At 43.5% G+C, this 14960-nt stretch overlaps 1 protein-coding gene across 1 annotated transcript in view; it reads left to right on the top strand.

The window, feature by feature from the left end:
• CDH4 (cadherin 4) overlaps positions 1-14960 on the top strand; it is a 428425-nt gene that overhangs the window by 323360 nt on the left and 90105 nt on the right. The window contains exon 5 of the mRNA XM_071572618.1: positions 8199-8354. Coding sequence (XP_071428719.1) covers positions 8199-8354 — 156 coding nt within the window. The remainder of the gene's footprint in view (positions 1-8198; positions 8355-14960) is intronic.

The following is a 14960-nucleotide window of genomic DNA, read 5'->3' as shown; positions in this document are numbered from 1 at the left end:
CTGACTTTGTGGCAGACATGATGTAATGACATAAGGTTTCAGGGCAGATACACTTCAAAAAGAAATGAGGACAAATTCCCACTGCCCTGATTTATTTTTCTTGACTTTGTCTCCATTTAGGCAGAGCCACCACAGACGGCTGCGGAGTCAGCTGCAAAAAGGCACTGCAGGATGGTGCCCTGTGCAAGGAAACAGTTGTAGCCCTTCATAAATAGATTATGAAGGATGATCTTCTCTTGCCTGTCACGACTCCTCTGGCACAGGAATAAGAGCAGTGTGTTTTGAACTCTCAGAGGTATTTCCCTTCACCTTTTGTTGTGGAGCATCCTCTACAGCACAGAAGGGCTTGTGCATCTGGTTCAGATCCCAGTCAGTCAGTATCAACCTCTTGCATCTTGCACAGTGTGAACAAGCCTCAGTTCTTCAGGGCCAAAATTCACCTGATAGCAGCACATCAGCTCCACTGGGATGCCTTCAGTCACTACAGTGGAGAATCTGCTCTCTTGTAAGAGAGATAAGGGAAAGAGTAGTAAAAATGAGTTTTGTTGCTTCTGCTATCAGTGTTCTGGCAGTGATAAGACGTTGGTCACGTGGAGGTGTTCTGCTGATCCACTGTAATCTTTTCCCATCAGAGCTGCTCTCCTCCCTGTCTCTCACCTTTCTACAGTCTGAAGCATTTCCACAGTGGAGTTCTTAGAAACTGAACTGGCTGCAAAAGGCCCACAGAAAGGCATGTACTGCTTTAGAAATTACTGTGCTCTATCAATTACCATTAGATGTGAAAGACCCATTAGCATTGGTCGGTTCCTGATACAGACACATTGGCTTCTTGACCTTCATAATAGCAGGTAATGAAAATTACTTAATTATTTAATCATGAAGACCATGCAATAAATTGCAATTTACTGAGTTTTTACTGGTAAAGGCAGAGACCTGGCAGGTCTGCCATCCTCTGAGCTGCTGGCAGTCCCATGTCACCACTCAGAAACTTTGGCCCAGCTGCTGTTACACAGAGAGCAGACTGGCCCCATGAGCCCTGCAGACCTCAGTCTTGTTGTGTCAGGACAACTCTCACTAAAACATAAATTCTTTGCTGTTTCAGCAGGTAGGAAAGCCACGTTAAGCTGCAGCAGATCCTTGGCCTGGATGTGCTGCTTCACACCAAGCAGTGTCTCATCTGATCATGTACAAAATTCAGTTTCCTAGGCAAAGGGATTGTTATTTTGCTTTCATCTGAGCAGAATAATGGTAGTTTTGAATTAGACTGTGAGTCTGACAAGTTCAATTTCATCCTGTGCTTGTGCGTGGGGTCACACACAGTTACTGGCCAGAGTTGCAGGCAGAAATTCTCCATCTGCTCAGAGTTATGTTTTCATCCACGTAGAGGAGAAAAATCCTGGTAAAAAATTAAAAAGTACTTGGAAGGGAGAGAAGGGGAGTGAAAACTATCAAAGCTGCCAGTGGGCGTAGGGACAGTTCTGGAGAAGTGTGTCCATGTGGATGTAGTTGGCCCGAAGGGAGCAGCAGGTCTGGAGAAGGGCTCTTGGACAGAGGGAGCCATGTGGAAGCCAGAGGACCTGTGAAATGCTGGGATCTGTCAGCAGCTGAACATTTGGTGAAGCACCTTAGCCAAGCACTCACAGTGTCCGTGCAGAGGAAGCAAATCCTCCTGATAAGGAGCTGAATGGGAATGGGCTCCTCTGCAGGTGCTGGAGCACAAGTGGGCATGTGGGAGAGGTTTTTCTCTTTTGGGTTCAAACATCTCATAGTTTTGTTTCCTTCTCTGATGCAGGCTGCATCATCAGTTACATTAATAACATAAATGGCAACTGGCACACTACTTGTACTCTGTTTTATTATCAAAATAAATGTGTTATAAATCACTTCATGCAGATTTCAGCTGGAGCAGGGGAAGATTTAACCTGACAGAGACCCAGCCACTGGGCCAAAGGGAGTGTTTTATAGTTTGGCTTTTGATTTGTATTTTAAAGAAGAAGAAACTTAAGCTCTTGGACAGTTGCAATGACTGTAGTGAAATGCTGTTTGTAACTGCAGGAAGAAAGGTGTTAATCACAGTGAATCTCAATCATGTGAAAATTGGGTATCTGGTTTAAGTGTAGTCCTTGTTTCTCTCTATATAATATGTGGAAAGAGAAAACCACTTCTTCCAGGAAATTTGATCTATAATTAAGCCTTCAAGAGAGAAGGATGGATTTCACTCTGTAAAGATTTGCTTCCCTTCGGTTTGTCTGGGACCAGATACAAAGTTTTTAGAAAGTCTTGTGTGAGGTGAAACCAGTCCCAGTTGATGGAAGAAAGAAATCCACAAGTACAAATGTGCAATCCCTTCTTTCTTTGCCAGTAGAGATCTTTCCCAATTAACCTTGTTTGCAAAGACCACTGCCATGGGAAACTGCTCAGCAGACAGTCATTTTGTCCAGTGGGGGATGAAGACTTGCAGGACAGGCTGCTGTTAAATCCAGTGTTGGAGTTAGTGGGAATGCTGGTTTTATTCAAACATGACACCTGCCCTTGCCATGTCCAAACATCCTCTTTGCAAGGCACAGAAGAGGCATTTTTCTCCAAAGACAGTGGAAATATTTTAGAGGATTTTCAGCTTTTTTTTAAATTTATTTATATTTATATCCTTCTGGGACATAGCTTGGGATCATGGGCAAGTGTGATAAAAGGAGACAAGTTAATAAATGTCACTTTCACCTGGCTGGGTCTCCAAATCTCTATTAATTTTTGTCTGTCTGCTTGACTTTTGCATCTTTTTATTGAAACCATATGTGGTTCTTTCAGCAACACACAGTAATTTGTTTGGAAATAGAGGACTAGAGATGTGGCTCTTTACTGGCTTCTAAAACAACTGTGAAATAAGAGTTAAGAACTTTTATACAAATGAGTCCTAAACATATTGCAAATTCAGTTAAAAATAAATAAGTCCTTAGCAAAGATTTCAATAAGCAGTGAGAGTAGTTGAATTAAAATATTTCCACTAAAATTAATGAGCCAATCCTGGAATGCTTAGACTGACTCTTAAGTGTGCTCTTTTAAAGGCTTTGAATATGTTTGCCTGTCTGAATTTCTATGAAGCATTTTGAATGCATGACAGATTATAGTCTTCAATTATTTTAATTTGGTTTTCTTAATGGGCAAAATAGCTAAGAGCTTAATAATAAAAGACACTTACTGCTTATCATTTACATTATTTTATGTGTTCATTAATAATTATAATGGGTTTTATAAAACAAAAAAATCAAGTCTAAGTATCCCCAGGTCATGTTAGTGCAAATGTTGCATAGCATTCTATGGGAGATTTGGGAAACTAAGTCGGTTTTGAAGGGCATTCTTGACTCCATATGTTACAGAACAAGATGGAGAACATCAAAGGAAATTTAATTTCTGGTTTGCTCTGTGGAAGGAAAATGCAAGAGAGAATAAATGTCCTGCTTTGCTTTCTCCAGATGCATTCCCAGGCACTTCCATATTACCATTGCGTGGTGATGGACAGAACCCAGGCTATGTTGAAATGCTCTAAGTATAGTTCATTAGGTACAGGAGTTTTATTGTTGCAGTCATATCTTCTCTTCTGTAGGTTCAGCTGTCCTTGTTTGTTCAGCTTTTCCTTACACACCCCATTTCCTAGGCCTCCAGGCATTTCCTTTATTGATATCTAAACAGTCTCCATTGGGTACTTTGTTTTCTGGCAGTGTCATGCTCCATTTATAGTCTCAGTGGTGCTCTCCCATCTGCTGACCACACAGCTGTCCATGGTCTGTGTCAGCCCTGCTCCTGCCATGGGAGTGCCACAGGGGTCTGTGGTGGTTCCTGTCATCAGCCAGGATGAGAGAGGGCTTGGAATTCAAACCCCTCGGCAAGAAAAGGAAGATCTGAGAGCACGAGGATGTGGATCGACAGGAGAAAAGTAGCAATAAAATCTCAATCCTTAGAGGAGCTCATCAGTTGAAATTCTGTTCACCAGTGAAACTTGTGGGAATGGTGTGGCTGCCCAGTAAATCATGATGGAGGTGCACAAACCCCTAAGATGTTATGTGGGAAAGCAGGATGCAGTCCTGTACTACAAACACAGGCTGCTTTTCTATCTAAATGTGACACTGCTGCAGGGGAGAAAGGCAGCTCGGGAGGGCTTAGCCCTCTATTATCTCAGGAGTTGCAATGTTCATTTTCACACATTTTAGGTATTATATCAGAACCTGCAGTGGAAAATACCTGTCTGGGAAATCACACCATTTCTCCTGTTTCAGGGGTTACTCTGAAGAGACAAGGGCTGAGTCAGACCCTTGGCATTCTGGTTCTGAGTTGCAAACATTGACAGCAGCCCCTGTGCTCTGTTTTGGATGCTGCATCAACACTTTGAGCTCAGACTCCTCACTGTTGGGCTGCAAGGCCACCCTGTCCCTGCTGGCCACAGCCAAGCAAGGGGCTGGCAACACCAGCACAGTGCCTGGCTCTGCTGCATGTTCCCTATGGGGCTTTGGTGGCTGATCTCACATTTCCCAGATGGTCTATTTGTATCTCTCAGAGAAGGTGAGGTTTCCTGTGTGGAAAATGCCACCTGTGTTCATGAGGTAGGATAGGAACAAGGGATTGCATCTTCCAAAGTAAATTGCATTTTGATCTGGGACATTTTCCCTTACCAGTGTAACAATCCACTCCAAGCTTCATCCCAGCTTGGGGTTTTTCAGAGCATAAAAGCTGCTTTACAAGCAAATTCCCCTTATGACAGTCATCAGCCATCATCATTCATCCTGCTCATATCATCCTATGCAGAGTTGTATCATGCCTGGCACTGGAGAAGCTCAAAGCTCCAAGGGTTCTCTGAGAAAAAATGTATAAATGTAGCTAAGGAAAACCATCTTTCTGCCATCTGTTCTGTAACCCAGAGCCCTGCATACCTCTTGACTACATTATAAAAGGGGAGATAAATGAAAGGAAAATTCATGTGTATGTTCACTAGTCAGAAGATTATCATATGGATCTGTTACCATCTTCTCACTTTCCAGGCATAAATGAGGGGAAAAGTAACTCCCTTCTGAACCAATTCCCCCAGTCAGTAATTTTTTTCTCCTGATCTAGTGAGCTCCTAAAGAATAGAGGAGTTTTTATTCTTACTATTATTATTATGGTAAACTGCTCCAGGAATGGTTTCAACAAAAGAAGTAAACCTTACATTGTGTTCAGATAATGTTCTTAACTTCTCAACAAGATTTACTAAATTGCACCCTGGGAATTACGCAAATGAAACCTTTGGTCAAAATGTTAAAGGATTACTGAAAAATCTTTTTTTATTTTAAATCTCATTAAGAGTGCTAAAATTATATGTTCCAATATAAAAAGCATGTGTGTGATAAATATCTCCCTGGTAGTAATACATACTATGCTTCATTGTCAACGGTCTTTGCAACTTTCTGTGACAAGTGCTGCTTTTTATGTCATTTTTTCTGAACAGTTCACACCCTTGTATTCTCACTGGAAGTGGATTTAAGTACAGGTAACAGGCAAACCATTGTATTATGATCACAATTAACTGCAAATAACAAGTCATTGCTGAATATTTGCAACGTATTTCCCCCCTCTTTGTTTTGCTCAATGCAGTATAATTAGCCCATGGATTTCTCTCAGTATAATTGGGTAAGTCGTGTGGGTCTTATGATATATTCCATCTCCTAGATCTGCAATGATTTACATACAGACAGCTTAGACCCTATTAATGCTAATAAAAGTGCTGCAAGGACATCCTATAGCATACACTTTATTAAACTGTACATAGCTTTCTTCGAGAGCTTCTGTTTATCTGCGTTTCCTGAAAATAAAATATAGTGCCTTTAGGACTGAATATTTAAATCCAGGCTCCTTTCCCCTGTTTCTGTCTCTCTCTATGCATTTCTAATGCTTCTATCACAATGGGATCTGGGTACTATATGCAACAGGAAATAGAGCAGAAAAATGTCCACGAAGAACTAACAGACTCACCCCTTCTGAGATTCAGGTTAAAACTGCTTCCATTTTGGCTCTCTGGAGAGATTGATTAGCTCCTTGGTGCTTGTGCTCAAGTGCAGCCATAGTTGAGCCAGGCTGGGGCTGGGGAGACCCTCCCCAGTCCCGTGATCCTGTGAGCAAAAAGGCAGGAAAAGTGCAGATGCCTTGGTTGGGTTGTTGTGGGTTTTTTCAGCCTTGCTAAGGAAAAATTTACATTACAGATTCACTGAAGCTGTGCAGACAGGCACTTATGAAGACACACAACTGTGTGTCCCTTTTTAATATGTAAGATGGAAACCCCACCCTGGCTCAAAGCTGGAGGTTCAGTAGTGTCTTCCTACATTTTCACTTTTAAGCCACAGATGTGGATGTAGAGGGTTGGATTTCAAGCTCCCTGACTTGAGCTGTGCATTTGCACAGGTATTGACACCAGTTTGATTTCCTGCCCTTTCCTCTGGCAGGGTCAGTGCTGACCTTCTGCAAATGGGGACTGTGGTCTTCAGTAACTAACCCGGTGAGTCGGCTGCCGTCATCAAAACCACAGTTGTGCAAGCAAAGCTTGATTTTAATACACCTTTCCTCACCCACAGATTTGCTAATGAAAGCTGGATTCATGGCCGTCTGCTTGGGTCTCTTACAAATACCCACTAGACCCACAAAAACATGTATAAACCATCGTGTATGGTGTGAGGGCACTTTCAGTGTCCCCAGTCCCTCTTTTAAGGGACTATGCCAGTATAAGTCCCCTGAATTTTCCACAATACTAACAGTGTAACAAGCAGTGAATCCTTCAGAAAAAAGACAGATGAAACTGTCTCTATTCCCTGACCTTCAGCTCCAGCAGTGTAGGTGCTGTGCAGATCAATCCTGGCAGTGTCTTGTAATAACTGACATGATTAGCTGTTAACGGGAATGGACAGTGTGGTGGAGGCAGTACAAAGAAAACAGTGTACAAACTTGGTAATGATCTGGACACAGGTATCAAAGGAGAGTCTTGGAGCCAGGGATCTGATACTGCTCTGCAGCGACGCATTCAGCACCTTGTCAGCCTCCTGTGTCAGGAGAGGAAGGGAAGGCAGAGAGGGTCACATATGGGGGGAGTGCAGAGCAGCCCACAGCCTCTTCTCAGTTCCTTTGCCTGACAAGCCAAGCCTCCTCTTGCCTTGGGAAACGACCTTTGCTCCCCAAATTGGGGCTGTTTGGGGGACAGGATCTCCTGCACTGAGTGCAACTGCCATAGCAGAGGTTATAACATGCACTCAGCTATGAGGGATCTATTATCTTCCCACTAGTTTGTTGTTTCATAGACCTGTTAGGGAAAAATTTATGCACATTGCTTTTACAGTGCCAGACAGTTTGTGATGGTGCAGGGGATGGTAATTTATTTGTACCTTGCACTTTCTTTCGGGAATAGTCATGCTGTTGCAAGAACTTCTTTCAGCATTTGATCAGAAAATTAAATTTGTGTTTAAAGCAATAGTCAAGGTTGCTAGGACAACATATTAACCTCCCTTCTTTTTTTCCTTGGCTCTGTGTCCAAGGTTCATGGAACTCATTGTGCTGTACTCAGTTTGCAGCAGTGTTTGCAAGGTATGGGAGGGAAGGGCTTTCAGAAACAATGTCCAAAACATGATTCTCCTCAACAAATGATCACATGAAATGGTAACATCCCACTGGGCATTCCTAGACTGACCATGTCAAGCCAGCAGGGTTGGACAAAGAGGGAGCAAACAGCCCTGTCCTTCGAATTTTGTGGGAGTATTTGTGTGCACAGTCACAGGGACTGAGAATATGATGTGGGAGCTTGCAGACAGTGTTTTCAGAAGTGATTAATGGCTGGGAGACTCTGGGTATGGCTGAAAAAATTGAACACTTTAAGCAAACTGGGGTTTTGGTAATATGTCAACAGTGGGGTTTGTGCATTTTGGGCTCTTCCACATCTGAGTCAAAAACTCATAATTTCAGAGAAATTTCTAGAGAATCTTCATGAATAAAAGAGAAGTCAAATAGCTGAAGCCATGTGGAATACACTTTTCATGGCTTTTTGCCAAACCTTTGGCATTCAGCTCCCTGTCAGAATTGACAGCGGTACTACATCTGTGCAGCTTTCAGGCTCAGATCTTTAAAGTTGCTTAAACATCCATATGGCTTTTGTCCAAAACTTATGGATTCCTGTCTCTTATTCCATCCAGATTCGTTCCGATAAGGACAAAGAGATCCATATCAGATACAGCATCACTGGAGTGGGAGCCGACCAGCCGCCGATGGAAGTGTTCAGCATTGACCCTGTGTCTGGCAGGATGTATGTGACACGCCCCATGGACAGGGAAGAGAGAGCTTCCTACCACGTAAGCATCAAACACCTGGAGTTTCATCTGGGTTCACAAGCTCAAAGCAGAACTGTACCAGAATTGCTGGATTCCAGAAAGGATGTACTAAATCAGCCAAACCAATGTAACATGCTGGTCAGTGGCAGCTGAATGTGAGACAGTGTGTGTCCAGGTGGCCCAGAAGGCCAATGGCATCCTGGGCTGGATCAGCAATAGTGTGGCAGCAGGGCCAGGGCAGTGACTGTCTCCATGTACTCAGCAGTGGTGAGGCCCCACCTCGAATCCTGGGGGCAGTTTTGGGCCTCTCACCACAAGAAGAACAATGAGGGGATGGAGCATGTCCAGAGAAGAGCCAGAATGCTGAGGAAGCATTTAGAGAGTAAGTTTGATAGGGAGAAGCTGAGAGAGGTGGAGATGTTCAGTCTAGAGAAAAGGAGGCTTGGGAGAGGACCTTCTCACTCTCTACAGCCTGGAAGGAGGTTGTAGCCAGGTGAGGGTCGGGCTCTTCTCCCAGGTAACAAATGACAGGACAAGAGGAAACAGCCTCAAGTTGTGCCAGGGGAGGTTTGTGTTAGCTATTAGGAAAAATTTCTTCACCAAAAGGATTGTCAAGCCTTGGCATAGGCTTCCCAGGACAGTGGTGAAGTCCCCAGTCCTAGAGAGATTTAAAAGACATGTAGATGTGACATTTGGGGACATGGTTAAGTAGTGGGCTTGGCAGTGCTGGGGGAATAGTTGGACTTGATGGTTTTAGAGGCCTGTCCCAACTTAAACACTTCTGTGATTCTATGAAAGTGGTGACACACTTATGTCCTTTTCGGACACAAAATCAGAGTCATTTGTTTGAAATGGGGCAGTGTCACATTGCTTGTTGAATCCATGTAAATTCATGTGGAAACTGTAGCACCCAAAGCCAGGAGAAGCCAGTCACTACATTTGCATGCCTTGGGAAATAACTAATTTAAGAATCATTACTGCAGCTAAACATGCAATAATTGCTATAGTCATTTTTCATTTTAATTCACTGGGAGATGTTCAGTCAGTATGATGGGGGTGTGTCAGATAGGTTTTTAAATGCGCAGATAGGCTAATATTAAATATGAGGGAATTAATTAAGATTAATTACACTCAAAAGCGGTGCCTCATGCTATCCTAGCTCATAAAATGCTCTACCTGCAGAATGCTTGGAGTGTAATTGGTTGTTATGTTTTGATATAAATCCTAGCCCCTCTATTGCACAGCGTAATTGCACAGCAGATACAGTCCCACAAATTGATACAAAAAAAATATGTTGCCCCTTGCATGATAGCCCTGCAAAATTTCAAATATTTTCTGCGTCTACGCTTTAGTTCTCTCCTGGAGCGGTTGTGAAAGGTTGTTTCATGGATTGCTATCAGCCTTAGCCACATCTACTGGCACCGTAATAGCCGTTCCAGGGATGCTCTAATGTCAGTGGAGCGGCACAGGTCACTTCCACTGACACCACATTCCGAGCTGCGCCGGCAGAGATGCACATTCTGTCAGCTTTATCAGGTATCCAGTTAACCATGTTGACACAGCTTCTGGACTGGGGTGGAAGGATAAAGAAAATAGATTACCTCTTTAGTTGGGTGGAAAAAGAGATTTCCCCTGGGTAAAAGAAGATCTGAAGAAAAATTATTTTATCCTCTGTGAACAAGAACAATTGTTTTGTTTGTTGTGCCTAGGAAAATAGGAAGAGAGGTTGTTTTGAAAAAGGAATATTTGAGATAGTGTATATCATCTCAGCGTTGTTGATGTTGGTTCAGCAGTGCCAGGTTATTATCAGTCTAGTCAATAATACAATGCACAAGTTAACACTTTTGATGGAGTCACTGTGATGTCTGGGATCAGACACTCTGACTCAAAAACATAAGATGAAAAAGATTTTGTCCTCCATCGTAACAAATCGTGCACCCCCTAAAAATGAACTGAACATGCAAGTTGTAGTGAATTCAGTAAATTGAATTCTTGCCTTGTCAAAGGTGATGGGATAAGCCTGCCTTGTAAATACCACAGGATTTCCAGCCTTTTCTGTTCCTTACAGAAACCTTGAACTAGTGACATCCATATGTAAATAAGCATATTCACGCTCTGAAGGTTGCAGGAAGATGTATTTTATAGAGAGTGAATAACTGGTAAGTATGTTATGAGACCTTATAGACAGGAGTAGTGAGTGATAGAAAGTCTTTGTGAGCAGAACAGTAGAAGGTGATGGAGAGTGTTTTAAGTGGTGGTTGTAAATGACCTTTAGATCCTTCAGTCTCGGTAGCAATGGATTGATGATTTATTGAACCATCAATTGTTAATTTACTAACTCTTTACAAAGCATTTATAAATATACCTTGAACATAGCAATGACCTGAACACTTGAGCAGAAACTTGCAGTAGGAGTGAACAGTGCTGGTAACTGGAAAAAATCTGGCCAGCTTCCAGAAAGAAAATACAGTCCAAAGTCTTGGCTGGTGGAAGTTCTGAAGACGTCAATGAATTTATGCCACTTCCTGTGGCCAAGTTCCTAATTGAAAGGAAAAACAACATTGGAGCCAGGCTGGAAGTGAGTGCTGGAAGAGCAGTGACTGAGGTATAGGCTTGGGTCTGAACTGTAGAGCTTTGCCCCCTTTAAATTGGTTTGACATCTCCTGTAGTTTCCTTTAGCTTTACTCTCCAGCTGGGGTAGAAACTGTCAGTGGAGCTCCAAGACAACACTCCAGGTCCCTCTTACCCAGCAGTTTATGGGCTCTGTGTCCAACACAGGCTTGCTATTCTGGCTGAAGGTGGGTGCATTTATACAGCTTTAGGTTTTCTGCAGCCCTGAACAGAATTGAGTCTTTTCAGCATCTCTGTCACTGTCGAGTGTTGTCCTTGCTGTTTTCATTCCCAGGTAATCTAAAAACTAATTATGAAAAAAGAACAATAATTTGCAAGTGTTTGCAGAGCTACATATGAGGAGTTCTGTTTCATTAACTCCCACATTTTCAACACATATTTTCTTATGCATAATTATCTGTATTGCTTCAGGACTACCATTTTTAAAATACTAGTGTTTTAACTCTCCCTGCATTCAGCAAGCCATTTGTCTGATGAAACCTCCCTCTTTCCCTAAGGTGAAACAGACTTTTTTCTAATTAGATCAGGAGTTCTGCAGCAGAACTTCCCCTGTTTTTGCGATCATTCTTGAACTTTTAGGGAGGATCATTCCAAGCTTGATGTATGCAGAGATGTATGTGCCTCTGGGACTCACGGGCCCTGTGCAGGTGCTGTGTCTGCTGGCAAACCAGTGATCACAAGTTCAGCTGTATTTTGGCCTCATCTGTTTTTGTCTGCACTACAAACCAGAGCACAAACTCTCCAGGGACCTCACAGACATCCCAGACGCAGAGTCAGCTGAAAATGTGAGCAGAGAAAAATGAAACAGGCGTTGCAGCCACTTAACCAACACCACATTGTGACGTAGAACTGCGCGTGTGGCATTGAGTGATGCCGCGGGAGCCACCCCAGCATTCTTAGTGCCTGTGGCTGGGGATGGACCCCTGGGACACGCAGTCTTGGGACACACAGCCATGGGACTCACAGCCATGGGACACACTTCCACAGGGCACACAGCCAGGGGACACACAACCAGGAAGCACACAGCCCTGGGACACACATCCATGAGGCACACAGCCCTGGGACACACATCCATGAGGCACACAGCCCTGGGACACACATCCATGAGGCACACAGCCCTGGGACACACATCCATGAGGCACACAGCCATGGGACACACAGCCATGGGACGCACTTCCATGAGGCACACAGCCTTGGGACACACAGCCCTGGCACACACAGCCCTGGGACGCACTTCCATGAGGCACACAGCCTTGGGACACACAGCCATGGGACACATTCCCCCCATCTTGGTGCCCTCCCACTGTGGCAGGCATGTGTTGCATCTCCCCTCGCAGTCAGCCCTTAATGTTCCTTGCATGCCAAATAAGTTTCAGCAGGTAGTAATATTTAATATGCATGAGTTCTCTTGGCCTTATTTAACTGCATTCCCAAAGTCCTGTTTGTGCTGCTGACAGAATTAGTTGCTCTGAATGTCTTTTCTGATCCAGACACTGGTTTCATATTAAGCTGCAGTTAGGCCTGGCAAGTACAAGGGATAGAAAATTGGTAGGTTAGTTTTCCAAGACTCTGTTTCAAGCTCTGTTTTCAAAAGACATCAGCATAAATGTGTCAGTAAGTAGTCATTGCTTATGATGCTCAAGTAATGTGCATTATAGGGAGACTTTGAAGCTATTCCTAATCCAGTCCCAGACACATGTGTGTGCCTTGAGCATCAGCCTGATGAAATACTGCTTCAGAAATGGCTGGAGCAGAACAGGTGGGTTATAGACTGACAAGGAGTCGTTGTAAATGCCAAGAGACAAAGTTTACTAGAAATTAGGGGATACAAGAACTAATTCCAGTATTTTGAACCACACTGAGTAGTGCCAGCCATTTGTGTCACAATGCTCTAAATAGAACTTTTAATCACAATTAAGAGCACATAAATTAAGCATGACATTGTATGCTTATTGCTTAAAGGCCCTGTCACTGATTGATAATGTATATTTGTATTAGTAGTATTAGTGCATAAGTAATATTCATATTTAACACAATTCACTGTGTTGACTTTGACTAACTACCTTCAGATACCACCAGCCTCCAGTGTAATCAATAACCATGATACCGAATCATTTGTATGCCAACAGCTACATTTACACTGCAAAGTGTCAGTAGGAAAACCTCAGAGACCTGTGGTAGCTGCTGCTGAATATGATAGTGGTAATTGTCATACTTTTAAACAATATTTGTTAAAGAATATCGAGCCAGCTCCTTGGCTGGTGCACAGCAGAGCGATGCATCATCAGCTAGAGATTAGCTGGCTACCTGTATTAATTTTTCAGAATCCTTTGCAAGGTATTCCATTTGATTTTATTTATTCTTTCTTTATTCCTGTCATGTTCTCCCTCTTGGGGAAAATGTAAATATCTCAAACCAACTTTGTAAATGTTTCTTAGCTGTCTCTTCAGCTAACCACCAGCTTCCATTTGAATACCTGTGTATGACCCATGTCTGGCATGTCCTGTGGCCCAGGTGATGCTCACTGACCTTCCACTGGTGTTTTCCAACTCCAAATGATGTGTGTGCATGTGACAGAGCTCAGCCATCACTTTTTGTGCCTTGCCCAGTGCTGCAAAGCACTCTCATGCATCTGCTTTTCACTTCCTCCATCACTCAACCACCAAAATACTCAATTGGTCACAGGTGGGAGCAGATGGCAGCCTGAGCTGTGGGGCACCACGTGGACTCAGACTGTGCTTGGCAGAAATGAGCCCCATCTCGAACAACTCCTGAACAAAATGTGTTGTCCAGCTTGAGGCTGCCTCATGAATACAAAAAAGTAGGATAGGAGAATGAGGGAGAAGATGAATTAAGGAAGGGAAATGTAGTATCTGATCTGCCTTAGAGATCCAGCTAGTTTCCCAGTAGACAGATTGCCCCCCTGGAGTCCCTCCTTCGTTTGCTCTCTCTGCTGAGGATGGTGTCTAATGAGGAATGGTCTCTAGTAAGAAGAGCTCCTATTGAGCTGAGTTGAAATTCAACCCTCTGGCTCAGGACTCCTTTCTCCCCCTGCCATGGTTGGCACTGACCACAAAGAAGCAACATATTGTGGAGGCATTGGCACATGAGAGTTGTTGAAAGAGTAGGGATAGAGAAAATTAATGCAAGCAGGAACAAGAGGGGAAAATCAGAAACATTCATTGAAATCAGCTGAAAACAGAGCAGAAGAGAAAGAAAGATCCTCTGCAGAAAGGGCAGCAGGAACAAATGAGGGCTGAAGAGGAGCACCTATGGACATCCAAGCCCTGGTACAGCCCAGGACTTAGAGGCACAGGCTGTGCTGGTCTTGGGGACAGGTGCCACCCTCCTGGCACTCCAGGTGCTGTTTGTCAGGACACCAGTGCCCACACCAGTGTGCCCCAGCACTGCCCTCTCTCCCTTAACTCAGCCCAGTGCTGGTGCTGGGCTCAGGACAGAGGTGACCCTTGAGCATGTCACCCCAGATTTGGTGGGATTCCTGCAGTCTTGCTTGTTGAATCTTCTTTTCCTTGAGTGCAGGCAGTAATGCGTTGATGGGTACATGTGCTTAGTGAGTGCAACAAGCAGATAGATGTGCATTGCTGAGAAATCCCCTGCTCCTGGAGATTTCAAACAAAAGCTATCAAATCTAATTAAAAATTTGCAGGGGGAGAGTCAGATCTGAGGGGGGAGATACCAGCTTTGCTCTCTGCTTTATCTCTGAATGGAACCATTTCCGCTGTTGGAAATGCTGTAAGAGAGAGCCCAGTGCTGCCTCAGTTTGAAGATAATAACTTTAATTTTAGCTCCGAATTACTTTTTTTCAAAGACAGTCTGACCTCTGACTGTAAAGTTATTGAATTGCTACATCTGACATGATGAAGGATGGCTCAACAGGTGAGAGCCAAAGCAGTTCATATGCAGGCAAGAAATGCAGGTATTAAGAGCATTGGAAGTCATGAAATACAAATGGTAAATCCCATATTGAAAACGAAG

Source organism: Pithys albifrons, chromosome 18, assembly GCF_047495875.1.
Source record: "Pithys albifrons albifrons isolate INPA30051 chromosome 18, PitAlb_v1, whole genome shotgun sequence".
In the NCBI taxonomy this organism is placed as follows: domain Eukaryota; kingdom Metazoa; phylum Chordata; class Aves; order Passeriformes; family Thamnophilidae; genus Pithys; species Pithys albifrons.
Note: the sequence above shows the minus strand (reverse complement) of the source record. Positions and strands in the feature narration are given on the sequence as shown.